We start from the raw sequence: 26,822 nt of genomic DNA, 5'->3' as shown, positions 1-26,822 counted from the left end.
TCTAAAAATTATTGTAAATATCAATTTTGAGTGAATTATCTTCAGTAGTTACTAAAATATCGCAGTTTTCGTATTTCTGGAAATTACCGTTATATGGGAAGTGGGCGTGGTTACAGTCCGATTTCGCCCATTTTCAATAGCAACCTACCTTGGATTAAGGGAAACCTACATACCAAATTTCGTTGAGATATCTCAATTTTTACTCGAGTTATCGTGTACACGGACAGACGGACAGACGGACAGACGGACGGACAGACAGACATGGCTTAATCGATTTCTTTTTTCATCCTGATCATTTATGTATACATTTGTCTATATCTATCTCGATTCGTTTTGGCTGTTACAAACAACCGTTATGTGAACAAAATTAATATACCCTTGTGCACAAGTGCGCTCGGGTATAAAAATACATTTATTTTAGAAATGTTTATTTTACAAGTAAAAGGAGAAAACCTATGAACTAGTTTCATTATATGAACAATTTGGACTTCGAATTGTTTACTGTTTGCTCCTTCCGAGTTTTTAACTCACAAAACTTTAATCACTGTAGTTATAGTAACATTGAACCACAAGATGCCTTTTGAAGTTTTCTGGCAGCATTTTCATTAGATTTTCGCGAACAAAAGCCTTGAATGTACTAAACGTGCGCTTAATGTGAGTTGATATAAATGGCGCCCATTTTAAATATGGAACGTTTAAAACTTTCATATTATCATAAGGGCTTTTTCCTTGCCGTTTACAATTAAAGGTAGAAAAGGCAAATATCTCAAAAAAGGGCAAAATCAAATATGTATATATGGAATCAGGGAAAACCGAATCGTGGACATTCTTATTCGGATAAACTCTATTTCTTTAGCAGAAAAAAACGCATAATCCATAAAATCCGTTCCCTGCTAATTATTAATTACAATGAATAATATTGATTTTGTATGTATTTAACAACTCCTAAGGCGGATTCATCGTGTTAGTTCAGAACTTCCTTTCCTCACAGAAAGAGAAACACAACAACAACCACATGGAAGAAAATGTTAGGAACTAGAACGATGAATCCGCCTTTATTAATAAAGGCTACCTTTTTTTATTTCTTTTAGAGTCAAAGGTGGACATTATGTTGCTACACACAGTCAACCTGTTGGATATCCTCCATATTCGCATTCCAATCGTGCTTATTCTACAGATGGTGAAGAATCACACAATGCAGCGTCCGGGCCCGCAATCGGCGGATATACAGTTGCCCAAGAGTATCCATATACATCTGCTCGCAAAATGAATTTATATCAAAATCATCAAAGTCCAGCAGACGAGACTAGTGTAATATATAATCAAAAATGGTCTAATGGGTCACCACAAACACGCACCCTATCTGCTCTAAGCTATGATCAAGGTGGAGATGTGAGTAGTGAAATCTATGTGACCAGTGCCGCTTACAAGGAGCCCTCGGAAATAAGGTAAAATTTGATGAGATTTTAGAGAAGTTTTTTTTGGATGTCCTTGGGTTGGGATTTTTACTTTTTTGTATTAAGCACTAGACAGACTGAAAAATCAACATAACTTGAAAGACGGATAGGGATGACCCCTTTTGAGCCCAATTTTTTGAAATTAATTTTAGTAACAAAATACTTATAATTTTAAATTAAAAACTGTTAATTAATTTTAAAAATAACAATAAAAATATTTAATTCTCATTTTTATTTTCTTATTTTAGTAACAAAAAATACTTGATACATCGCATGCCGTCTTCAGAAGAGTCACAACTCTAAATTTGGCATTTTTGAGACTATGCGATAAAAATTTACACAGAGATTTTATTTACCTTTCAGCAAAAGCTGGGGCAAGTTTTTGTTATAATTTGTTAAAAACAAACACATAAGGTAAAGTCGCCCTTGTCCATATGATTATCATGTGCTAAGAAAAAGNCTTTCAGCAAAAGCTGGGGCAAGTTTTTGTTATAATTTGTTAAAAACAAAAACATAAGGTAAAGTCGCCCTTGTCCATATGATTATCATGTGCTAAGAAATAATTTTTCGCATTTTCATTATTTTGAGTTGTCACTCTTTTGAAGACGGTGTGCGGTATGTACATGTTTGCCAGTGAGATCAAATGACGCTATCCGTGTTTTTGGTAGCTATACTATTTATTTCAGTTTGAAACACCTCAATGAAATAGGAATGCTTTTAAATAAATTTTTATGCATTTTTAATAAAAGACACGAAAAGTCAATTTAGAAAACCAGCTTGCAAAAGAAATATTGGCAGTCAAATATGAAAATACTTCAATTGACTCCTGTCCGTCTTTCTAGTGTTAAACACCTGTAATAGCATAAGATAGGTCTTGGTCTAAAATACCGGAAAATTTACATTATTTGTTTAAAGTACACCCACAAAAATTAACAATAAGTTTTTCGTTTTTTACGTTCATTTCCTCCATAGTCGCTACAGCCATCGGCCACAGTCCCGCGGAGCGTCACATAGCGTTTATTCGGTTGCAAGTACCGCGAAGACTGGTCAGAGTGCTCATTCAACAACGAAACGTGGAGTAAAAATCGATGCAATGTCGGCTCCAAATCCATTTTGCCCTAACATAAAAGGCGTTTGCTGCCTTATGCTGCTCCTCAATTTAGGTCTAATTCTTGTAACATTAGGCTTTGTAATTGTGGTTCAATTCTATGAACCTCTTTACGTGTGGTATGTTTTGTTTTATAGTCATTTGACATTGCTATTGATATTAATCGCTCAATTTCTCGCAATCTGATTAAGGATACTTGGGATTATATTTTTGATATTTGGATTCCTTACTCTCATTGGGTGCATGATATACTGCGTACATGTTTGCAGAGATGCCAAAACTCCTTCTCAAGTGCGCAACGAAAATCTTTATTGGACACGACATTGGCAAAATAACATCGGCTACGTACCTACCAAAGAAATTTCGTATAAAGGAAATAATAAATATGATGGGTACTCGGACCATTATTCAATAAGCAAAGTGAGCGGAAAATACTCGGACCGTGGCAGCAATCATTATTAGAAAAACGTGTACTTTTACCAATTAACGAATTCGCGCGCTAAAAATTTAAATCGATTGTGAATGCCTAAAACGTATACTATAATAATCTAAATTATACTCATATATATGTGTTATACCTGGGCCGACTTGAGTCATTAGTTGGACTTTATCTTTGTTGTACTTACAAGTTAATAAGTTTTCACACATAAAAATATATACATAAATACATACATGTATACTGTACCAATAACATTTACAAATATAAAACACTCATTAACACAGCACAATAAATATGTCGCTATTGTAAATACGGTAAGAAAAATTGCTGATGCGAGTATTAAATTTCTTTTTAATTTAGAGATAAACTAAAAATGCAAGTGCAACTCTTATTACATAATTCTTTCAAGACAATGAAAATTTGGTATGATTCGAAAGTCTTTTTTTTTTTGGTAGAATTTTCCTTTTGCTTTGAATCTTTGGATTTATTGGAGTAAATTATTGCTTTAGCTAAATAACTCTGCATTGGAGTAAATTGTTGAGCAATATTTTGTTTACACTAGTTTTATTTTGCGTAAGTATTCATCGAAATTTTTTTAAAGGTTTGGTTACTTCTTAATTAAAGATGGCTTTGAGGAAGCTATGAAAAGCACCTTCGCCACTCTTCTAAAACCAACAGAGATTCATGCTGGCGAACACCAATTCGCAAGGCGGTCACTGCTACAGCAGCTCGCTTCATTTCGTTCGGAAGCTCTCTAGTGAAGTGGCTGTACCGGCGAATGAGCGTGAGCATCTGCAGGAGATTGATCCCTGAATCTGCGCATTCGAAATCGCAATTTGAATATCCGATACTTTGTTAATCAACACAAGCGGAAAAATGGGAAAAGAATTTGAAAACATTCAACTTCACATAAGGCTTTGGCTAACCGCAAAGTCCCACCCGACAAAGCGCGCTGCAAGTATGGAAATTTTATTTGTGATTTGTAGTAATCGGACAGTGGTCGCACTACTGAAGCCGCAGAAAAGAATCAACAAAGAGAAGTTTTATCCGCGAACGTCATTCCACTGCAGAAAAATAAAACATAAATTCCAATTAAGGTGGTCAAAAGTAAACGGATATCTCTCCGACCTAGGGTTGCCAGACGTACCCCATTGGGGGAATATACCCCATTGTTGATTGTCTGTCCGTCCGTTTATGCTTCTGTGCACACGATACCTTGAATAACTTGAGGTATCTTAACCAAACTTGGTACTTATGAACACATTGTGTATCTCGCTAACCGTTTGATCAACTAGTACTAAACTCGGCATAATTATAATTAATAATTATTCTACTTGCCACACAAAAGCAAGGCGTAGAAAATTTTTGAAGTCAGGCCAAACTTACGCCCTCTTTTCATGTAACGGCAAATTTCAGAAATGCTGAAACTTCCATATGTACAGCTACATATGAAAAAGTATTATCAGTTTTTACCCGAAAAGCGTTCTCGTACTTTTTGGTTTTTCTCTCTTTCTCTGAGAGCAATTTTGTATTTTGACAGATAACAGTTTTATCCAGAAAAGTTGAGGAACGAAACTTAATCCACCTTATATGAATTCGCCTTTATTGACGACAACAACACCGCACCAACAACTCTTTTAGTGCGCTCTTCTGAATTCTGACTTTTGAGTGGACTGCTACTCAGCATGAACCAAATATAAAAGATCACGTAAGAACGCGACGCTGTATTTGCAAGAATTGTATTCTCTCAATCGTGCTGTATTTGTAACTGGCTTTGAGAAAAAAGTTTGCGAAAGCGGGTTCGTCAGCTGAGCATTTGTTTACATCACAAGCACCACTATTTTACACTTTTATTTAAGTAAAGAAGAGTTCATTGAACATGACAACACATTTTAATGCATCATTTTACTATCATTGTGCGTTTACAGTGGCTGACAATAATTTTGGCTAATTTTGGTTTTCGTTTTTTCTTTGCTTTGTTTACATCTCGCTCGTTTTCCAGTGAAACAAGATGGCGTAGAACCCGCTCAAAAAATCTACTTTTTCCACTCTCTTGTCCAATCGTGATCTTGTGTCATTCGTTCATGGTTACTCAGTATTCAATAGCTTTGTTCCACACGCTTTCCGGGCTGTTTCGGTAATTAGAGCGTAAAAATAAGTTACTCTCTCACTAGTGTCAACAAGTGCCAAAAGTGCCCAGAGCGCGAGGAACGCAGAAAAAAATCACATTTCCTGCCCAGAATTAGCAAATCAGCTTTAAATAATGATTTTATGTCTACTTATCTTATATGGCTAATAAAATTAGCTAATATCTACATTTTCTGAAACTTCTGTAGCATTTTCAATTTCCACAACAGCTGTTATGGCAATGAACTATTTGCACATTTCGTCGTCCGGGCGATGATTTGTGCCCGGAAAAAAAGTCCGAGCTGTTTCGGGCACGAAGAAGAAGACATTTACGACCAAAAGTGATAGATATTAAACGAAAAGTTTGCTCTCAAAAGTGGAACAAAGTTCAGAAGTATCCCAGCAAAAAACACGATTACCACAGGAACGAAAGTAGAAACGAGCTAGGCGATGGGAATCGCTTACCCTTTCGCTTCAAGAAGGCCTTATTTTAACATGGGCATGTCATTGGAGGTAAGCCCTTACCCGCAGCATTACCTTCAAACGAAGGGAGAACGCATGGATAAACAGAATCCAGAGAAGCGAACAAAGAATGCCTTACAGAGAAACTAATGTAGAATGCCTAGATAAGTACATACTTATTTATATTAAATTTTAATCAGAAAATGTCTTAAAAGATTAAAATTAAATAAAATTTTTATAAATCAGCTTTTATACAAACATATGTATGTATGTATTTAGGTATTTAGATTTTCTTAAAAATCGGTATGTGCATACATTCATTATTAATTAAGCTTAAAATTGTACTTCCTCACTCTTGTACTTCACTTCATCGACTGACTTCAACTTCGCTGCAAATTGAACAAAGCAAAACATGATTTTTATGCGAGACAAATTTCCACAGAAAGCAACGGTAGAAAAAGAACTTTTGGATATTCATTCTATTTTTCAGCTGAAGCAAATGAAGCAAAGAAGCGAAACAAATAAAATGTTGGAGGACATTCTACTTTGCATTCCCTGAAATGAAGTAAAGAAGCGAAAAAAATAAAATATTGTAGGACATTATACTTTGCTTTCCCGGAAATGAAGCAAAGAAACGAATTAAAAAGGAAATAGTATAGGACATTCTACTTTGCATTCCCCGAAATGAAACAAAGAAGCGAAATAAATAAAATATTGTAGGACATTCTACTTTGCAATACTAGCAATGCATAAAAGAAGCGTAAAAATTCGAAGGCATTATAACGCTATGCCTTCTAGAACACGTTACCACTAAAAGCGATTACCCATTTTTTGCTGGGATGGGAACGTAAAAAAGAATTTGAGAAATAGCTGATTCACGTTGTTTTTGTTTTTGTCACACATGCAAATACTTGGAAATTGAATTTCGGTTTCACAAATTTGATTTTAAGTATATAAAGATTGAAAATATATCAACCGGACGTTCACTATTCCTTAAAAGCTCTAAGTAAATGCAGGCAAAAAGTAAACGGCTGATATGCACTTTGACACTTTGGGCCTGTGCCAATCAGTAGAAAAGTTCTATGGTGGAAAACTTTTTACTATGGTGAGAAAATTTTACATTTCTGCTGTGCCAATTCGTAACTTTTTACTGCTGGAAATTTTTGACAGTTGCTTTCATGCAGAAGAATGCGATCGGGTTAGCAAGTAATAGAATGCAGCAATTATAGAGAAAATATTTGCCTTTGCTGATTTCAGTTCTTCTGGTACTGAAATCCATGTACTTATTATACCTTTTAGCAATAACCACAAATTTTTCTCTAATATCCACTCGCTTTGGTTTTCTTTAATTTATGTGTATACATGCGTTGTTCTGTATTCTTCATGATATAAGCTTTGTTTCTTTACAGATAATTATCACTAGTTTTTGCTGGAAACAGTTTCTCAACCCAAAAAACTAGCGGCTTTCGTTCTTATGGGCTGTTTTTGCTTATGCAGCGTTTTTGCTGCATTTAAAATGCAACATTTAGCACTTTCGAACATATGTTTTCGAAGAGCGTTCATGCTACAGCATTTAGCAAATGTACATTTACGCGAGTTCGAAATCGTATGCTTTTGACAAACAGCCGTGTTCCAGTCGCTTATTCAGATCCGTATCTATTACGATCAATTCTCACGGAAAAGATAATGTGCAAAAAAAACCCTACTGAAAAGGAAAAAAATAAATTTTTAACCAAAAAAATCCAAATTCAATAGAAAAAATTGAATTGTTTTAACCATAACCGTAAATTTGTTTGTGTATATATTCATTTGTCGGTGCTGTCAAATAAAATTTCCTCACTTAATTAGGAAACAAAACAATCGGAGTTGATCACAAATTGATCCAGATTTCTATCAGCATCACATCGATGTTGAATTTGCGTAACTTTTGTTTATCCAAATAATGTAAAATAATAAATGAAATCTCAGTCGGAGATCACTGAAACGCAGCTAGCCACTGTATACTCGAAAATGCAATGTTGCCACTTTTTCTCATTAAACCATGTTCGAATCGTGGAAATTTTGGAAGATCACAGGGTTGCTTTTAGCATTTAGATTCTTAATGCAAAAATGGAGTTGCATTTAGTTGCATTTAGGTGACGAATTTCGTATGGATAAATGTACATTTAGAGTAGCATTTAGAGCTAAATGTGCTTTTACGCGTAAGCAAAAACAGCCCATTACGCGTAAAAGCACATTTAGCGCATTTAGCTCTAAATGCTACTCTAAATGTACATTTATCCATACAAAATTCGCCACCTAAATGCAACTCCATTTTTGCATTAAGAATCTAAATGCTAAAAGCAACCCTGTGATCTTCCAAAATTTCCACGATTCGAACATGGTTTAAAGAGAAAAAGTGGCAACATTGCTTTTTCGAGTATACAGTTGCTAGCTGCGTTTCAGTGATCGTCGATCGAGATTTCTTTTATTTTACATTACATATTTGGATAAAGAAAAGTTAGCAAATTCAACATCGATGTGATGCTGATAGAAATCAGGATCAATTTATGATCAACTCTGTTTGTTTTGTTTACTAATTAAGTGAGGAAATTTTAATTGACAGCACCGGCAAATGAATATATACACAAACAAATGTTCGGTTATGGTTAAAACAATTCAAGTTTTTGTAGGTTTAAAATTTATTTTTTCCTTTTCAGTAGGGTTTTTGCACATTATCTTCTGCGTGAGAATTGATCGTAATATATAGGGTTCTAAATAAGAGACTGGAACACGGCTGTTTGTCAAAAGCATACGATTTCGAACTCGCGTAAATGTACATTTGCTAAATGCTGTAGCATGAACGCTCTTCGAAAACATATGTTCGAAAGTGCTAAATGTTGCATTTTAAATGCAGCAAAAACGCTACATTACACTCTTCTTTTTTTGCCTCTCCTGCTAATTTCTGCATGTAAATTTTTTACTAGCTGAATATAACAGCTGTCAAAATGAATAAAGAGCGTTGAAGCGTAAACAAGCGAGGTTAGGTTGCTTTATTTGTTTCTTTCTTCAAATTTTTGGTATTTCTTAAATTAAAATTGGCGAATCATTAAATATTGATGAAATTGTAAAATGTATTTGTGAATAGTTTTTATATATAAAACGCGATTGAAAAATTACGTCAAATATTTTCAAATGTCAAATACACCGATCAGGTAGTTACTTGCTATTTTCTGTTAGTTTCGTTTCTTAACTATTTCTTTATATCGCCCGGAATTCTATCAATGATCCCATTCCTCTTTTTCCTGATAATTATCGGCTAGAAAACTAAAGAAACAAAGCTAATGCTTGCTGCCAAATTTTTCACTAGCCCTGCCGGATAAACAATTTTTATTCACCTCATAGCTGTCAAAAATTTACTATCCAGAGTACTTTTCTATTAATTGGCACAGGCCCTTTATCCATTTTTCCCCGGAGAAAAAGTCCGGGCTGTTTCGGGCAGGAAGAAGATAGAGTAGCATTTAGAGCTAAATGCGCTAAATGTGCTTTTACGCGTAAGCAAAAACAGCCCAGAAGACACTTACGATCCAATACGTTTCAACTCTCGCCCTCCATTACCCATATTGTTGAGTACGGGAATGATTTCTGGAATGTTTCGCGTTGCGTACGGGAAGAACCTTATATACCGTGAGGTACGCTTTCTGGGCTTTTTGGGTTTGTGTGGAACAAACTTGATATGTGCCATTCATTGAAACAAATTTATTGCTATTACTCGCTCAGTACAAAGAAAATAATCGATTACTGGTGAAATCGATAAGGAGCTTTCACCTTTGACACGCATTGGCGAAATTAATTTGTTTTGGTGCTGAAAAATTTGTGTTTATTGTTCATCATGGCAGCGCCAATAGAAATTCCATTGCGGGATACCGACGAGGTAAGGAGCCAAACGCTTTATTTGTATTTAAATATATGTATATGTCTTCTCTACCTATTGAATATTCCAGGTTATTGAGGTGCATCCGGATCAGTTGCCAGAATGCCAAGAAGTACTAGCGATTTTACGCCAAGAAAGATCCCAGTTGAGCACCTGGGTCAACGTCGCCGTAAGTTGAAAGATTTTGATTCTAATAATATGAGTTAGATCGTAGATATATGTGAAATAATTCAGGTTTATGCAACATGATATCGCTGCTTATATCATATATGTACTAATATCATATAACTTGCACATAAATACCTGTTTATATGTATGTATGTATATTTGGTGCACCTGATATTTAGACATAAATTTAAATAGATCAACCACTATTTGTATGAAATATCTTTAAACTGTAAATTTTATTTTAGTTGGCATACTACAAAGAAAGGAGAACGGCTGACTTCATCAGACTATTGGAAACTGCGAGGGCGGAGGGCAATACTGACTATCGTGACATGGAGAAAGATCAGATGCGCGCTTACGATATGTTGGCTGCACATTATGTACAGGAAGCAAACCGGGAGAAATCAAAAGAGAAAAAGCGAGAGTTATTTATGAAAGCCACAAACTTATACACTACTGCAGACAAGATTATAATGTACGATCAAAATCATTTATTGGGCAGAGCATATTTTTGCTTATTGGAAGGCGATAAAATGGAGCAGGCCGACGCTCAGTTTAATTTCGTCCTTAATCAGTCACCAGCGAATATTCCTTCGCTTTTAGGAAAGGCATGTATCGCATTCAATAAAAAGGATTATCGAGGCGCTTTAGCTTTTTACAAAAAGGCCTTACGTACAAATCCTAACTGCCCAGCAAACGTACGTATGGGCATGGGACATTGCTTCCTCAAAATGAATAACCAAGAAAAAGCAAAGCAAGCATTTGAAAGAGCACTAGAACTCGATAACAATTGCGTTGGTGCACTTATTGGGTTAGCAATTTTGAAATTGAATTTACACGAACCCGACTCAAACAAATTGGGCGTTCAAATGCTGTCGCGAGCCTACACTATTGATTCTACAAGCCCAATGGTTCTTAATCACCTGGCAAACCATTTCTTCTTCAAGAAAGATTACCAAAAAGTACAACATTTAGCCTTGCATGCTTTCCATAACACTGAAAACGAAGCCATGAGGGCAGAGAGCTGCTATCAGCTGGCGCGCAGCTTTCATGCTCAATGTGATTACGACCAAGCATTTCAATACTATTATCAATCGACGCAAATTGCACCAGCAAATTTTGTACTGCCACATTACGGTCTTGGTCAAATGTACATATATAGGGGTGACACAGAAAATGTGGGTTATGGTAAAATATTGTTAGAAGGTTGATATCTATATTGTTTTTAATTTTTCCAGGCTGCTCAATGTTTTGAAAAGGTTTTAAAAATACAGCCAGGAAATTATGAAACAATGAAAATCTTGGGATCGCTCTATGCTAATTCTAATTCACAAGCGAAGCGTGATATGGCAAAGTCACATTTAAAAAAGGTTACTGAACAATTTCCGGACGACGTAGAAGCATGGATTGAATTAGCTCAAATACTGGAACAAAATGATTTGCAAGCCTCACTAAACGCCTACGCTACGGCATCTAATATTTTACTTGAGAAAGTTAAAGTAGAAATACCGGCAGAAATTTTAAATAATGTTGCCGCTTTGCATTATCGAGTTGGGAATCTAACTTTAGCTAAGCAAAAGTTGAACGAAGCCATACAACGCGCTAAAATTGAAGCACAAAATTCGAATGCTGATAAGCAATATTATGATTCCATATCGGTTACAATGACCTATAATTTAGCGCGTCTTAATGAAGCAATGTGCAGCTTCGACGTGGCCGACAAACTATTTAAAGATATATTAAAGGAGCACCCTAACTATATTGACTGCTACTTACGTTTAGGGTGCATGGCACGTGACAAGGGTCTCATCTTTGTGGCATCTGACTTCTTCAAGGACGCATTAAATATCAATAATGACAATCCAGACGCTAGGTATGGGCTTTTGTATAAACGACTTCGTCCTTTTTATTATTAATGTTTTTGTACTAGATCTTTATTAGGAAATTTACATTTGGCAAAAATGCAGTTCGCTTTGGGTCAGAAAAATTTTGAAACTATTTTAAAAAACCCGACGACTGCCACAGATGCATATTCGTTAATTGCGCTTGGAAATTTCTCATTACAAACCCTACATCAGCCCATTAGGGATAAGGAAAAGGAACGGAAGCATCAAGAGAAGGCATTATCGATATATAAGCAGGTATTGCTTGTATTCAGAGTGATATTATTTAGTTATTCATATGTATGTATTTATATGCATATTAAAATTATTTTGTGCTATCTTCCCAAGGTATTGCGCAATGATCCTCGAAATATTTGGGCTTCGAATGGAATCGGTGCAGTACTGGCACATAAAGGATGTGTTATTGAAGCACGCGACATATTTGCACAAGTCCGAGAAGCAACGGCAGATTTTTCCGATGTCTGGTTAAACATTGCTCATATATATGTGGAGCAAAAACAATACATCAGTGCAATACAAATGTACGAGAATTGCATGAAAAAATTTTATAAGCACCATAATGTCGAAGTGATGCAGTATTTGGCGCGTGCATACCTGCGTGCTGGTAAACTCAAAGAAGCAAAAACGGTTTTGTTGAAAGCCAGAAGGGTCGCGCCACAGGATACGGTATGACATATTTTAAAATTGTAACGCATATTGTTAAAAATAATGGGATCTTAAAGATAAAAGTAATATTTTAACAGCAATTAATTTGCAGCCCTATTAAATTCCGTTTTAAATTTTATGCAATAAACTACTAATTGTCTTTGATTTTTCAGGTATTACTTTTCAATATTGCGGTGGTACTGCAACGGTTAGCTATGGCGATCCTTAAAGATGAGAAGTCAACACTTGATGTAGTACTGCAAGCCGTACATGAATTGGAGTTAGCGCAAAGGTAATACTAATTCATGTACTTCCTCTTTGCAAATAAATATAATTACAAATTTATTTGCAGATACTTTCAGTATCTCTCTATTTGTGGCGATAAGACTCGCTTTAACGTAGACATAGCTGGTATGGAGGCTAATCAATGCCAAGATCTTCTCTCACAAGCCCAGTATCATGTTTCACGTGCTCGTCGTATAGATGAAGAAGAAAAGGCATTGCGCCGTAAACAGGAAGAAGAACGCTTGGCTTTCAAGACGAAACAAGAGGAAGAACGTAAACGTCGCGAGGAGGAACAAAAGACGTCTCGTGAACAGATGCTTGTGAAGCGTCAAGAATATGTGGAGAAAACCAAGGGCATATTGATTATTTCAGAAAATCCTCAGTCCAAAGAGCGTAAGAAAGGTGCGTTTAAAAAAGTTTTGAAGTTCATGTATCTTGGTTATATTTATATTTAAATAACATTTTCTAGGAGGTCGCCCACGTAAAGATGGATATGTTTCTGATTCCGGTAGCGATGTTGGTGAAATAGATGGTGCTGAACGATCTAAAAGGAAACCGAAGGAACGTAAGAAGGGTGTTGGAAGAAAACGAAAATCCGCAGCAGACAAATATGATAGTGACAGTGATGGTGAGATTCAGCAGAAAGGAAAGAAACAGAAAAAACGAAAGGGCAAGGAATCAAAAGAAGAGAAATTATCAGCCAAGCAGCGTCTTAAAATCGTTTCCAAAGCTACAATATCAACAAGTGAATCAGATAGTGATGCTGGTGCACGAAAGCGAAAACTTAGTGGCACGGGTGATAGTGACAGCGATGGTAGTGTGGCATCAAAGCGAGCACGTCGTATATCATCAAGGTCGGCATCTGAGCAACGTTCACGTAGTGGAAGTCGTTCACGTTCACGTTCACGTTCTCGATCTAGATCCGGATCCAGATCTCGTTCACCATCGAAAGATAGATCACGTTCACCATCGAAAAATAGATCGCGTTCGGGTAGTCGGGCATCAAGGCGATCACGTTCAAAATCAAGTTCAAGATCTAAATCACATTCGCGTTCGAGATCTGTTTCACGTTCTCGTTCACCATCTTCTTCACCGTCACCTTCAAAAGCCAAGTCTTCAAAGAGATCTCCCTCACACAGTCCTTCAGGTTCGGAATCAGAATAAAACTAAAAAATATTTTTCATTTTATTATGTATATGTATGTATGTACACCAACAATATAAAACTAATAAAATACATCAATCGTTAAAAGTGTGGATATTGTTTATAATCGACATTCGATAGCTTTTGATCCTATATTGCACATTCAAGTCCAAATCTCAATGAAACAGCATTCTGGGCGAATACGCTTATACATTTGCTTCATACGTACATTAGCAAATATTTAACTAGTGGTTTAATAAATCTGAAGGTTAATAATTATTTTACATTTGGGAACATTTGGGAGCTGCACTGTTTCGAGAAAAAGTATACACCTGCGTTCAACTAATTGGCACCGAAATTCAAAATGATATTGTTTGCAACTTATGTTTATTTATTTTGAATAATTTTCATTTAAAATATAATTCAATCTATAACAGAACCACATTAATAAAAGTTTCAAAGCTTGCACAAATTGAAAAAAAAAGTTGATCAAACGTAAAAAAATTTCATCAAAATTTTCAAACCCCACCACAAAAAAATCAGCGGTAATTTTTAGCGACTTGAAACTTGCACTATGACTACAAAACTGCATACCCGAAAATCTTCAAGATATTGTGATAAAAAATTGGAAATTTTGACGAAATTTTTTTAAAGTTTGATTATTATTATTTTGTTTTAATTTGCGCAAGCTTTGAAACTTTTATTTATGTGGTTTCTGTTATAGATTGGTATTATATTTTAATTGAAAATTATTAAAGATAAACAACATAAGTTGCAAACAATATCATTTTGAATTGCGGTGTTTAGTTGAACGCAGGTGCATACATAGGTATTAAAAAAAAATTGTAAAACAATCATGCAAATAACACCATTTTTGATTAAATTAACGGCAATAAANTTCTGTTATAGATTGGTATTATATTTTAATTGAAAATTATTAAAGATAAATAACATAAGTTGCAAACAATATCATTTTGAATTGCGGTGTTTAGTTGAACGCAGGTGCATACATAGGTATTAAAAAAAAAAAATTTAAAACAATCATGCAAATAACACCATTTTTGATTAAATTAACGGCAATAAGAAATTGGCTAATGCTTTTACGTACAATTAACTTAATTTAGTAAATCGGAATGATTTTCAATCATTTTGCTTACAATGTGGGACATACTACCAGAATATCTCAAAACAAATGCATGGTCTATACATTGTTTATCTAATTCAGCATCAATCTCAGGGAATCGGCTACATAATTGATTATAATATTCAACTGGCACCCAACCATCCGTTGTGCCATAATATAGCTTTAATAAAGGCATATGCTTTTCAATAAGTTTACTATCTAAATTACAAACACGAGCCATCTCATCCTTAGCTAAAAATATAACTTTCTCCATAACCGGAGCTTTGGAATACTCTAAAGCGGTATTAAGAACAGTTTTTGGAATGTTCAAAAGCCAGAAATACAATTGTATACCAAAAATTTGTAAAGCCTTCGGCAAGCGATTAAATAAAGGAATCAGGAATCCAACTGTGGTGTAGAGTGGAACTCCAATTTTGGTAAAATTCCAACCATTCGGTGAATCAAGCATTCGCTCCAACGTTGGAAATAGAAGATAACATTTTTTAACTCGATCTCGAATAGTTTGTTCCTCTAGTAACTGTATAACCATCCACGCACCAATTGAGTGGCCAATAAGATGAATTTTTGTATTAGCTGGCACAAAACGCTGAATAAACTCTTTTTTATGTTGCAATTGCCCATCTAGGTCAAATAGTTTTTCGTTTCCCCTGAGGCAGGGAACTTGTATTTTACTATTTTCTACTACCTCTTCATGTCCAGAATGACCTTGGGTAAAAGAATAATAGACAAAAATAATCAAATCAGTAATTGCTATACATACCAATTATCCAAACAGGTATTTTCTTTTCCAGTTTCTCGTATAAAGAGCTAAGGAATTCAGTGTAAAAACCTACTAAGCCGGGATTGCCTGGAATACATAACACAATCTCGGGTACATCTTCTATAGCATCTTCGATCCATCGACCCCAGGTAATTACATGAGTAGGAGTACCAGAAATATTTACAAAATTTTCTTCCATGTTTACAAAAAAAACTGTTAATAAATTGTTAAATAGGCGATACAAAATGTTAAAAATTGTATCGATTTATATGGATGAAAGATGCAATTTTTTTGACGTGGCGATTTCGATTACTTTCTTAGCAAATTGCTCATCTCTAATCTGATCATACGATATCTACGTAAAAAAGCAGATAAACTTAGGTAATAGATAATTATCCAAGGCGAATTTATAGATTATATAGATTTGCCTTGTAATTATCCGAGCAAAAAGCAACCAGCCCAAGGTGAATTTTTACAAGGTGGTGTTAATGGTGAATTTAGATTTTCGCCGCGGTACTTCTTAATGTCAAAATGATGTGTTTGTTGTAAACAAGGCGAATTCATATTACAACAAACACATAATTTTGACATTCAGCAGCACCTCAGAGAACTGAGTACGAAAATCTAAATTCGCAAGTAACACCACCTTGTATAAATTCGCCTTGATGTTGGCATTCAGAAGGACTGCGGCAAAAATCTAGATTCGCCAGTAACACCGCCAACGCGAATTTATACGAGGTGGCGTTGACAGAACAAAAACAAAAATTACAGCAACGCATTATACGCACATCCAAAATCAGTTCAAAGCGAAATTACAACAAAAACATTATTTTGACAAAAGGTACAAATTCGCCGTAAAATCTAAATTCGCCATCAACACCACCTTGTATAAATTCGCCTTGCCACCTTGTATAGATTCGCCTTGCCTTGTTTAGTTTCGCCTTGAATACCACCCTGTATAAATTCGCCTTGGGATCGCAACTATTAAAGTTTTAAGTTAAAATCAAATCTTATAAAGTTCGGAAATGTTTCAAGCGTTTTCTACATATCGATCGTCCTGTGCAATAACGACACAATTCAAAATTAAAAAAAACCTTGCTACTGTTAAGTGGCTCATATATCTAATCCATGGCTAATCTTTACTATTTACTTTGGCAATCCTTACTGCTAACTTTAGCTAGGGTTGGAAATAGATTAGACAAGAATTAGAGACAAGAGCCTCTTAACAGTAGTAATAGTTTTAATTTTTTGAATTTTGAATTTTGTCGTTATTGCAGAGGACCATCGATATGCGTTTATTCCAATAATTCTCGTTTCTTTAAAATCATTTGTTAAAAATGTTACCAAGAGACTTTTGATAACGACGATAAAGTTGTATAGTGAATTTAAAAATTTTAAATGAAAAACATGCACGTAGTTTTTTAGTTAAGTAAAAAACGTTTACGATATTTCTTAAATATTTTTTATTCAAAACCGAAAAATATAAATCCTTGAGTTACGCTCCGTAAAAAATTTCGATATTATGTATTACCATATTGTAATAAATAAATTATGTATGTATTGTAAAAAAAACAAAAGAATTGATTTTTAAGTAAGTTTAGCTTAAAGGTAGTTCGTTTTAATGCATCTTTCCCAAAAATTATTCAATATAGCGTTCCTGTGTATTTATATTCGCCTCCTTTCTATAAATTGCATACCATCCAAGGATATTTAAACTTTAAACTTTAAGGGTGGGGGTTGTTTTAATGTGTATGGGCATTAAGGAAATTTCCACTAACGGAATCTGCCGCGCTCCAGGTATCAGCTCTTTTACAATTTGCTTTTGCATTTCCAGTCTCGCCTAGGCATAACCATACTGCAAGAGCCATCTTATTTTTGTCGCATATCTATATAAAAATGGTAGGTTAATGTAATAATTAAATTATATTTATTATACTTCTAATTTTTCTTTATTTAAGCGTGAAGTAATATCAATACAAATTGGCCAAGGTGGTATACAAATTGGGAATGCCTGTTGGGAATTGTATCTTTTAGAGCATGGAATTGATATTGATGGCTCTCTAAAATGTAAAGAAGAAAAATCGAGTACGGCAGATGGATTATCCAACGATTTAAAAACTAATGAGACGACCAATGATTCAAATACATTTTTTGCGGAAACTGGATTGGGGAGGCATGTACCACGTGCAGTTTTTGTTGACCTCGAACCTACAGTTATCGATGACGTTCGCAATGGTACCCTTAAAAGCCTGTATCATCCAGAACAACTAATTTCGGGTAAGGAAGATGCAGCTAACAACTATGCACGTGGGCATTACACAATCGGAAAAGAAGCAATTGATAAAGTTATGAATCGCGTTCAAAAGTCAGCAGAGCAGTGTGAAAGCCTTCAAGGTTTCTTAATATTTCACAGTTTGGGTGGGGGAACTGGTTCAGGATTTACGTCTTTACTTATGGAACGCCTAAATGCTGATTTTAGTAAGAAATGTAAACTAGATTTTGCTGTATATCCATCGCCGAGGGTATCGACAGCAGTCGTGGAGCCCTATAATGCAGTCCTTACTACGCATGCAACTTTAGAGACTTCGGATTGTGTTTTTATTGTAGATAATGAAGCAATTTACGATATATGTCAAAATAATTTGAATGTCGATCGACCCAATTACCGCAACCTTAATCGACTTATTGCCCAAATAGTTAGTTCAACTACAGCTTCTCTACGTTTTAGTGGTTCCATGAATGTTGATCTAAATGAATTTCAAACAAATTTGGTACCTTATCCACGCATACACTTTCCACTTGTGGCATATGCGCCATTGGTTTCCTCGTCGAATGCTTCACATGAGCACAATGCTATAATGGCGCTTACCAACTCCTGCTTTGAGGCTTCAAACATGATGGTTAAATGTGATCCACGAGCTGGGAAATACATGGCGTGTTGTATGCTTTACCGCGGAGATGTTGTTCCAAAAGATGTAAATGCAGCTGTATCGGCTATTAAATCTAAACGACATATACAATTTGTTGATTGGTGTCCAACAGGTTTTAAAATTGGTATTAATTACGAAAAACCAGCTTGCGTACCAGGCGGAGATTTAGCTCAAACATCACGCGCAGTGTGTATGTTATCAAATACTACGGCTATTTCCGTTGCATTTAGTAATTTGGACTACAAGTTTGATCTGATGTTCAAGAAGCGTGCCTTTGTTCATTGGTATGTTGGCGAAGGAATGGAGGAAGGAGAATTCACCGAAGCTCGCGAAGATTTAGCTACATTGGAACGTGATTTTGAAGAAGTTGGAGCAGATGATCAAGACCAAAGTGATTGTGGCGATTATGAATTATAAAACGATTTTTTGATATTAAATAAAAAAGGTACTAATTTGCATGAATAAAAGGACATATTTCCTTAAGTTTTACATAATAGCTCGAAGTATCGAATACTTTTTAAAAAACACATTGTCTTTGCTTATATGGATTACTATCATTCAATTTTGTCCATGACTGAAAATAAACTGAAATTGCGTGTAGTCTGTTGCATAACATAAACCAAATAAGTTAAAATTTAATGGCCTTATTCATAAAAAAAATAAAGTAGGTTTAAAAAGCTTAATAAAATTACATTTTTCAGTTTTTAAACCTTTTTTATTTTTTTATGAATAAGGCCATAAAACTTTACGCAAAGTTAACGAAAATGCAGAAATTTTAGAAACTTTTTGCTTATGCAGATTTGTGACCTATTCAAATTTACGTGTTCCCTGCTACCGTTGACTTTTAATTCAAACTTGCACATTATTATACTAAAATTGAATAGGCTACAAAAATGCATACCCAAAAAGTTTACACAAATTTCTTAATAAAATTTGAAATTCGTGAAAGTATAAATATATATATATATATATATATATATACATATGTATGTATGTATGTCGGCCGCTGTGGTGTAGTGGTAAGCAGTGCGCGCTTCCACTCCGAAGCGCCTGGGTTCAAGCCCTGGTCAAAGCCACATCTCAAAAAATATAGAAAACAGGTTTTTTCTTAACAGCGGTCGTCCCTCGGCAGGCAATGGCAAACCTCCGAGTGTATTTCTGCCTTAAAAAACAGCTTCTCATAAAAATACAATCGCCGTTCGGAGTCGGCGTAAAACTGCAGGTCCCTCCTCTTTGTGTAACATCAAGGCGCACGCCACAAATCGGAGGAGAAGCTCGGCCAAACACTAACATATGTGTAAGCGCCAATCTATATATATGTATGTATGTAATACTATGTATATATATTTAATGTTAAAATTACTACTAAAGTGAAAGTAAGTTCTTCAATGAAATAAAAAGCAAATAATTTAAATTTCTATTGTTTTAATTTCAGGAAATAACTAGATATACGATTGAAGAATAAAATACTTTTAGTATCCCAAAAAACGTATTTTAATGAGTCCGATACTCAGTAGTATCGATACTTTTTCCCTGATACTTTTAGAGTATCGATACCATGAGCTCGATGCCAGAATGAGTACTCAGTATCGATACCAAAGTCTGAAATTTCGAACCCTAATAATAGCTGTGTTTGTTTACCCATTTCCAGTAAAGCCCAGAAACATTTTTGCAAATTTCATGTTTTGGCGTTTTCGTACACAAAAACTTGTAAAGTAGGGGATATCAAGGCGAATTAATTTGCAAGCGCCGTAAAACTGTAGGTCCCTCCGCTTTGTGTTACAACATCAAGGCGCACTACACTTACATATGTGTAAGCGCCAATCTATTATATTATTATTATTAATTTAAATCAACAAATTCGTTAAATTTAAAAATGAACAATCTTGTTGCGATTCGCCTTGGTTCGGGCTGTTTTGGGCACGAAGAGGAAGACATTTACGATCCAAAAGTGGAATGCGCTCTCTATTACCCATTTTTCTAAAGCGAGGAACGCTTTCTGGGCTGTTTTGGGCACCCCCGGGTACCCGCGGGCTCGTTTGGAACAAACCTATTATGTTCGATATGCAATCGTAGACGCCAGCTGACAGTGAGGCCTGCAAAAGTTTGCCAATCCCTGTTCGCATAAAACTTAATAAGTTTCTCTCATTGGGAGAGTAACTGGGTGTGACGTCACATTATTTTGAGAATGAGAGTGTAAAGAATAATTTTGAGGAAGAAGAGGAAGAAGCGAAAAGTGGTGCGAAATGGTGTTGTAAAACTAGGTTGAATTGTACCTACTTTTCAGCTTCTTAAATTTGAACGTACAATCGGCACAAGTACATTATTTTAGGTGCATTTGGAACGTAGTTAAATATTGTTTCATGTAAGTAGAAAAATTGTTATGGTACAAAAGGAGGATGTAGTCCACCAACTACCAAAAATGTATGCACATAAAAATACATGTTTACCGTTTAGGTACGTATATCTACTTTTAGGAACAACTTTTCGGTAATTTGGTACAATATGAAAATTTAATATTTGTCACTAGTGTGAAAAAATAATAATGTGACGTCAGCGAAAGGGTGGGTGCTGTTAAGTCGAGAAAGAGAGGACTGGCGGTCTGCGGAAGGCGCCATCTTTTGGTCTGATCATAGCAACTTAACGTAACTTAGGTCTCTCTCATAAAAATTCTGTTAAATGGGTGTTGCTTATAATTGAACAGCCAAAACTTAACGTAACATAATACCACGTCGAAATCTGTTTCATTTTGTTTCTCTAAGTTCTACGTTCCGTTAAGTTAAGGTAAGCCATAATCAGGCTTTTTGCTTTGCTGCATCGTGGGTATGCAGAAATCTGTACTCTTCCCCTCTCTTCTCACCTCCTTCGCTATGGAACGAGCAGACTTGAAAGCAAAACTTGACGTGTCTGAAAGCTGACATAGGCTTGGAAAGGTTTTTTTTTTTAAATGTTAAACTCAAATATACCATGTTCTGACCGACAAGGAAAACACTTTGAAAACGTGTTTTGGGATTGTGGGCTGAAGGCTGTTCACACCGGCTGCTAGTGTTTTCGTTGATATTTCTTATATCCTTTGTTTAGAGTTTTGCTACACAAAAAAAAAACAACATTAGCAACCTCTCACCTTCATCCTTATTTTACTTTGGCCAGCCAATTAACAATAAATCCGAAATTTTAGCAAAATTAAACCCTTACAGGTTGCCAGATAGTCGTTTTGCTACGAACACAAAAACAAATGGACACAATGTACGAGGTAAGAATGAAACGCAACTAGCCATATAAGTTAAATAATAAACAGTTTTATGCAATTATTTACATAGGTGCGTTCATGAAAGAAGGCAGATAAACTGATAAATTTAAGCAATTTATATCTTTATCACTTTAGATGAAGACCCCTATTGAAAACATGTTTACGATGTCAGTCAGAACAACATGGTAAAAGCTCAAACCTGTATTAACAGACTGTAACATGACAGATTACTACTTTTTCTATCGATTAATTCCTGGGTGATAAAAAAATTGTATCGCTAAGATAAACAAATATATTTTTTTTTCTCGAAAATGTTACTAAATTTAAGTATTTTAACGCTTAATGTTTGGTAAGCAGCAATGACTTGCAGTGCCAAAATCAGTTCATTGCAAAGTCCGACTGGCAGTATCTGAACAACTAAAATGAGTTTTAATTTTACAGATTCTATTTGCCTGAAACGTTTATTAATAAATCTTAATTAATGAAGACGATATTGATTTTTACCTCGTTACATATCCTCAGGGGAATTCCTTTTCCATTTGTATCCAAGGACAGAGTGGCTCGCATTGCAGCTATTGGTTTAGAGCTTAGTTCAGGGAATTATGATATTGTGTCATTGCAAGAAGTTTGGTCTCGCAAAGATTGTGAGGATTTAAAGAAAGCCACAGAGTCCGTATTGCCTTATTCTCACTATTTTTATAGGTAAATATAAAACATACATAAGTATTATATTGGAGGTTAAACGCTCGTATCCATTTTAGTGGCGTTGTCGGGTCTGGCTTGCTAGTATTATCTAGGTTTCCCATTTTAAGTTCTTTCTTTCACCCATGGAGTGTTAATGGTTATTTTCATCGCATCCAGCATGCAGACTGGTTTGGAGGCAAAGGAGTTGGACTGTGCCGAATATTGGTTGACAAGCAAGTTGTAAATCTGTACAACACTCATGTAAGATATGATCAATTGCTCCTCGTATTTTTAACGAAATTGCATTAGTTTTTGTTCATTTTTTTTTTAGTTACATGCAGAATATAGTAACAAAAATGACGATTACAAGACTCATCGTGTGATTCAAGCTTTTGACACGGCACAGTTTATACGTGCAACAAAGGGCGACTCTGTTTTACAAGTGCTTGCTGGCGATTTAAATGCGCAACCACATGATTTAACATACAAGTAATTATTACAGACAAAATTGCCAGAAATTTTTATTAGTTTGGTTAGCATTTATGTGTGCTACTTTGATGTGCATTCCTATCATTTGTTGAATGTTATGTATAATCCACAATTTGTTGATTAATGCGTGTTGTTTATCTTTAATCAAGCTCTTCTTTGTTTTCAGGGTTCTTCTGTATACATCAAAAATGAAAGATTGTTGCATTTCGAAAAACATTTTTACAAATGAGTATTATAAAAACTCGTATACGTCTACAGCCATTAATGCCAATAAATCGCACGGCATACATATAGATCATATATTTGCAAGAAGTTCTGATAACTTTAAACTGTCTATTCTCGACTATGGATTACCATTAAGTGAGCGAGTACCTGGACATAATTTTAGCTTTTCAGACCATGAAGCAGTCTTGACTAAGCTAAATTTAGATGAATCACCACATTCGATTTGCGAAGAGGCTAGTTCTGCTGTTAATGCACTTGTGAACCACGTAGAGCGTATTGGTGACCAAAATTGCGAGGCTTTTATAAAAACGAATGAATACCTTGTATCCAGACGTGTTGATGTACTGCAAGAATCCATATCTTTATGTGAAATGTCTTTGGATCAATTAAATATTGATCGTATATTTTATTACAGTGTCGCGGTTATTCTCGCATTCATCTTAGTAGTTTTTTTAGAATATCCGGCGCCAGTGGGATTTAGAACATTGTATATAATATTCAAGTTTTCAATATCAGTAGCTTTATTATTTTGCATTTTCATGGGATCAGTATGGAACTACATGGAGTTGAATGGCATATTATCCGGAAAGGTAGCAATGGAGTTAATGCTGCGATCCATTGATATTTTTGAAAAGCCTAGAATGCAATGAAGTCAAAATTACATAAAATATGTAAGCTCAAAATGTATTTTATATTGTATAATAATAATAATAATAGATTGGCGCTTACACATACATATGTTAGTGTTTGGCCGAGCTTTTATATTGTATAAAGTATTATAAATTGGCTTTAAGAATATGAATTAGCTCAATATACATAAATGTGTATACATACATATGTACGTAGTTTTAAAATTTATTGCATTTTTAGTTTGTATATTTTGGTACGCTCATTGCTGGCTTTTAAAACGTATGGAAATTAGCTCCAAATCAGAGGAATTAAGGATTATGAGAGCAACTGTTCTTCGACGCAACAGAATAGTTGTAGAAAGTTATCACGATACACAAAATTATGTGAACGGCGATGGATATCGCCGAGCGATAACTGACTGCGTCATTTGTACGTTCATCCAAGTCGAAGTTTGTGTGTTTACTCTATTTTGAGAAAACTAAAAACTCTTGTTTACTTTTAAACCATCAGGTGAAACGAGCATTAAACGTTACGAGTATGGTTGCATATATATTCATACATGCATGTGAACATATGATGTAAGTAAGTACATACGTATGTGCATATGTATGCTTTCTCTTTATTATTCAGTGATTTTTTTTTAAATATTTTTACAAACAAGTTTGGTAACATTTGACACTTAACACCGACTGTTGTTGCAGTCGACATTTGCATTTGAAAATATTTTTACACAATTGTACATACATATGTGCATACAAATGTATGTATGTATGTTTATATAGTAGTACTTTGTAGATATGAATACGATTGTATGTATGTGGGTTGTAAATTATATGATTTGATCTAAACACGTTCAATAGCCATAGCGATACCCATGCCGCCGCCAATGCACAATGAAGCTACACCTTTTTTTACGTTTAATCTTTCTAGGGCATACAATAGTGTGACTAGAATTCTACAACCAGATGCACCTATCGGATGGCCCAGTGCGATTGCGCCGCCGTTAACATTGACTTTGTCGGGGTTTATGTTTAGACCCTTTAATACTGCAATCGATTGACCGGCAAATGCTTCATTTAATTCAAATAGATCTACTTCTTCCTTTGACCATCCAGCCTTAAGTAGCTTTGTAAAAAAAAAAACATACATATATTTAGTTTATAAATTTAAATTAATTAATTTATAATTTCAATACTTACCACTGCTTCTACCGCTGTTACGGGTCCAATACCCATTACATCAGGTTCTACTCCAGATTGCGCCCACGCAACAATTTTAGCCATAGGCTTAATAGATCGTTCCTCTACCTCAGCACCGGACATTAACAACACTAACGCTGCAGCATCATTTATGCCAGATGCATTTCCGGCTGTGACCGATCCATTCTATATAAATGAATGCGTGTTTCGATTGAGTATTTAAAGTTAATAAATTCAATTAGCTTACATCAATAAAAACAGGCTTTAATTTTTTCAATAATTCCATTGTGGTACCAGTTTTGATATACTCATCCTTATCAAAAATTTGTGTTCCAGTACGCGTTTTCATTTCAACAGGTACTATTTCCTTTTCGAAGAAACCATTTTTCTGAGCATTTTCAGCTAAGTTTTGTGAACGAACTGCATATTCATCTTGTTCACTCCGCGTAAGACTATACTGTTTTACTAAGTTTTCGGCTGTAACACCCATATGAATGTTATGCATAGCATCGGTTAGACCATCATGTAACATTGTATCTAACATTGTACCAGCACCCATTTTGATACCATTTCGTAAATGAATAACGTGTGGTGCCATAGACATGCTCTCTTGGCCGCCACAAATTACAATTTTAGAATCTCCAGCGCGTATAGATTGGTAACCTAAGGCCACAGTTCTGAAAAATACGGTTATATGAACGTGAATTTAATCAACGGCAAAACTGCATTTTACGCACTTCAAACCAGAACCACAAAGCATATTTATATTGTATGCGGGAACAGTAATGGGAAGTCCTGCTTGCAGCGCCGCTTGCCTTGCGGGGTTTTGGCCCTGACCAGCTGTAAGGCTCTATATTGGCAAAAGAAAATGATTTATTACATCAGCATGTCTTATAACCGTATTTTCTTATCTTACTAATACTCACTTGACCAATAATAACTTCGTCCACATCACTATTTTTTACTTTGCTTCGCTTCAATACTTCTTTAATAACTATACTACCAAGCTCGGAAGCTTTCAATTTAGAAAGTGATCCATTGAAGCTACCTTTAATCAAAAATTATTGAACGAGTTCATGTTTTAAATGTAGTTCTTTAAAGCTGTTGCTTACCAATGGCTGTGCGCGCAGCGGATACAATATAAACATCTCCCGTGTTCACCATGTTATTAAGTACTCATTCAGATTTGTAATGAATATAAATTATTAAAACTACTAAAGGCACTTGATTTATATACTAAAGTGCCAAGCTAAAGCGCTTGATTTAGAGAGTGCTTGAACGATAGAAATGAGATTTTAACGATCGATTAATCGCATTTTGCATAAAATAGCGATGTTGATAAATCGATACACCTAATATCATCGATTCTAGGTGTACGAATTATTAATCATATAAAGCACAGTATAGACAGTAACCAACCTTTTTGGGTTGTTGTTGTAGTAGTCATTGTTGTTGTAGTTATATTCACTCCTGAGGAAGGCACGGGGTTGTGTGCTGCTATTTAATGGCCTTCCTCAGACTTTTTCTTAGATTTCAGGGTTGTGTGCTGTATTATTATTAGATAAATAAATTTAAGCATTTGTCAAATCGTGATTTTATTAAAAGAAAATTATCAATGGTGTTGAAAAACCAAACAAAAACTCGTGCGAAAGCTCTATTTTTGTGTATTGTTAAAATTTATACATGGCGTACTTATTCTTTTGTGGACTTTATGTTACTTGAGAATTTAGACAACGTGCGAGCTGCCAGGTTCTGTTATAAATATAATTAATACAAGCTTTTCCGAGTGGTTGCCTTTCAATAAAAAGAATAAACAAATATTCGCAAATAAATTGGATTTATTTTATAACTGACAACTAA

At 35.0% G+C, this 26,822-nt stretch overlaps 6 protein-coding genes across 9 annotated transcripts in view; 4 read left to right on the top strand and 2 right to left on the bottom strand.

The window, feature by feature from the left end:
* Positions 1-3,328, top strand: part of LOC108360330 (uncharacterized) — an 8,697-nt gene extending 5,369 nt beyond the window's left edge. For all 3 annotated transcript variants that reach the window (XM_017612572.1, XM_017612573.1, XM_017612571.1), the window contains 3 exons: positions 1,092-1,448; positions 2,430-2,684; positions 2,757-3,328. In XM_017612572.1, coding sequence (XP_017468061.1) covers positions 1,092-1,448; positions 2,430-2,684; positions 2,757-3,027 — 883 coding nt within the window. In that variant the 3' untranslated portion in view covers positions 3,028-3,328. The remainder of the gene's footprint in view (positions 1-1,091; positions 1,449-2,429; positions 2,685-2,756) is intronic.
* A 6,037-nt stretch (positions 3,329-9,365) lies between these two features.
* Ctr9 (RNA polymerase-associated protein Ctr9) lies at positions 9,366-14,081 on the top strand. Its single transcript, XM_017612552.1, has 9 exons — positions 9,366-9,506; positions 9,577-9,675; positions 9,920-10,852; positions 10,913-11,547; positions 11,605-11,815; positions 11,906-12,244; positions 12,397-12,515; positions 12,576-12,910; positions 12,978-14,081. Exons 1-9 carry the CDS (start codon positions 9,465-9,467, stop codon positions 13,670-13,672), a joined length of 3,408 nt encoding a protein of 1,135 aa, XP_017468041.1. The 5' UTR covers positions 9,366-9,464; the 3' UTR covers positions 13,673-14,081.
* A 476-nt stretch (positions 14,082-14,557) lies between these two features.
* On the bottom strand, positions 14,558-15,956 carry sturkopf (lipid droplet associated hydrolase sturkopf). The gene is made up of 2 exons (XM_017612570.1): positions 15,556-15,956; positions 14,558-15,500 (listed from the first exon to the last, which is right to left on the bottom strand). Exons 1-2 carry the CDS (start codon positions 15,752-15,754, stop codon positions 14,767-14,769), a joined length of 933 nt encoding a protein of 310 aa, XP_017468059.1. The 5' UTR covers positions 15,755-15,956; the 3' UTR covers positions 14,558-14,766.
* Positions 15,957-17,252: 1,296 nt separating this feature from the next.
* On the top strand, positions 17,253-18,988 carry LOC108360326 (tubulin alpha-4 chain-like). The gene is made up of 2 exons (XM_017612565.1): positions 17,253-17,454; positions 17,514-18,988. Exons 1-2 carry the CDS (start codon positions 17,452-17,454, stop codon positions 18,900-18,902), a joined length of 1,392 nt encoding a protein of 463 aa, XP_017468054.1. The 5' UTR covers positions 17,253-17,451; the 3' UTR covers positions 18,903-18,988.
* Positions 18,989-21,868: 2,880 nt separating this feature from the next.
* On the top strand, positions 21,869-23,964 carry nSMase (neutral sphingomyelinase). 2 transcript variants are annotated; one of them, XM_017612568.1, is made up of 5 exons: positions 21,869-22,084; positions 22,258-22,437; positions 22,497-22,680; positions 22,751-22,908; positions 23,075-23,964. In XM_017612568.1, the coding sequence occupies exons 1-5, from the start codon at positions 22,047-22,049 to the stop codon at positions 23,781-23,783; spliced, it is 1,269 nt and encodes a 422-aa protein (XP_017468057.1). In that variant the 5' UTR covers positions 21,869-22,046; the 3' UTR covers positions 23,784-23,964. The 2 variants fall into 2 exon arrangements, with proteins under 2 accessions (XP_017468057.1, XP_017468056.1); XM_017612567.1 differs by having other exon boundaries at positions 21,869-22,437.
* Positions 23,965-24,301: 337 nt separating this feature from the next.
* On the bottom strand, positions 24,302-26,281 carry Acat2 (Acetyl-CoA acetyltransferase 2). The gene is made up of 6 exons (XM_017612569.1): positions 26,075-26,281; positions 25,889-26,010; positions 25,700-25,812; positions 25,210-25,639; positions 24,963-25,148; positions 24,302-24,888 (listed from the first exon to the last, which is right to left on the bottom strand). The coding sequence occupies exons 1-6, from the start codon at positions 26,124-26,126 to the stop codon at positions 24,607-24,609; spliced, it is 1,185 nt and encodes a 394-aa protein (XP_017468058.1). The 5' UTR covers positions 26,127-26,281; the 3' UTR covers positions 24,302-24,606.
* Between the last annotated feature and the right edge of the window lie 541 nt (positions 26,282-26,822).

The sequence above is a fragment of the Rhagoletis zephyria genome, unplaced genomic scaffold (assembly GCF_001687245.7).
Source record: "Rhagoletis zephyria isolate East Lansing unplaced genomic scaffold, Rhagoletis_zephyria_1.1 Rzeph_scaffold_00557, whole genome shotgun sequence".
Lineage (NCBI taxonomy): Eukaryota > Metazoa > Arthropoda > Insecta > Diptera > Tephritidae > Rhagoletis > Rhagoletis zephyria.
Note: the sequence above shows the minus strand (reverse complement) of the source record. Positions and strands in the feature narration are given on the sequence as shown.

What these genes read in the sequence shown, in the direction of transcription:
- Acat2 (XM_017612569.1), bottom strand. Translation starts at nt 26,126, where the DNA reads ATGGTGAACACGGGAGATGTTTATATTGTATCCGCTGCGCGCACAGCC. An exon ending in CTTTGTGGTTCTGGTTTGAA is followed by an intron (nt 25,640 to 25,699) that starts GTGCGTAAAATG and finishes CGTATTTTTCAG; the next exon opens with AACTGTGGCCTTAGGTTACC. An exon ending in TAAAGCCTGTTTTTATTGAT is followed by an intron (nt 25,149 to 25,209) that starts GTAAGCTAATTG and finishes TCATTTATATAG; the next exon opens with AATGGATCGGTCACAGCCGG.
- nSMase (XM_017612567.1), top strand. Translation starts at nt 22,217, where the DNA reads ATGAAGACGATATTGATTTTTACCTCGTTACATATCCTCAGGGGAATT. An exon ending in TATTCTCACTATTTTTATAG is followed by an intron (nt 22,438 to 22,496) that starts GTAAATATAAAA and finishes TATCCATTTTAG; the next exon opens with TGGCGTTGTCGGGTCTGGCT. An exon ending in CCACATGATTTAACATACAA is followed by an intron (nt 22,909 to 23,074) that starts GTAATTATTACA and finishes CTTTGTTTTCAG; the next exon opens with GGTTCTTCTGTATACATCAA.
- sturkopf (XM_017612570.1), bottom strand. Translation starts at nt 15,754, where the DNA reads ATGGAAGAAAATTTTGTAAATATTTCTGGTACTCCTACTCATGTAATT. An exon ending in AATACCTGTTTGGATAATTG is followed by an intron (nt 15,501 to 15,555) that starts GTATGTATAGCA and finishes CTTTTACCCAAG; the next exon opens with GTCATTCTGGACATGAAGAG.
- Ctr9 (XM_017612552.1), top strand. Translation starts at nt 9,465, where the DNA reads ATGGCAGCGCCAATAGAAATTCCATTGCGGGATACCGACGAG. An exon ending in GCACCTGGGTCAACGTCGCC is followed by an intron (nt 9,676 to 9,919) that starts GTAAGTTGAAAG and finishes ATTTTATTTTAG; the next exon opens with TTGGCATACTACAAAGAAAG. An exon ending in AATGACAATCCAGACGCTAG is followed by an intron (nt 11,548 to 11,604) that starts GTATGGGCTTTT and finishes TTTTTGTACTAG; the next exon opens with ATCTTTATTAGGAAATTTAC.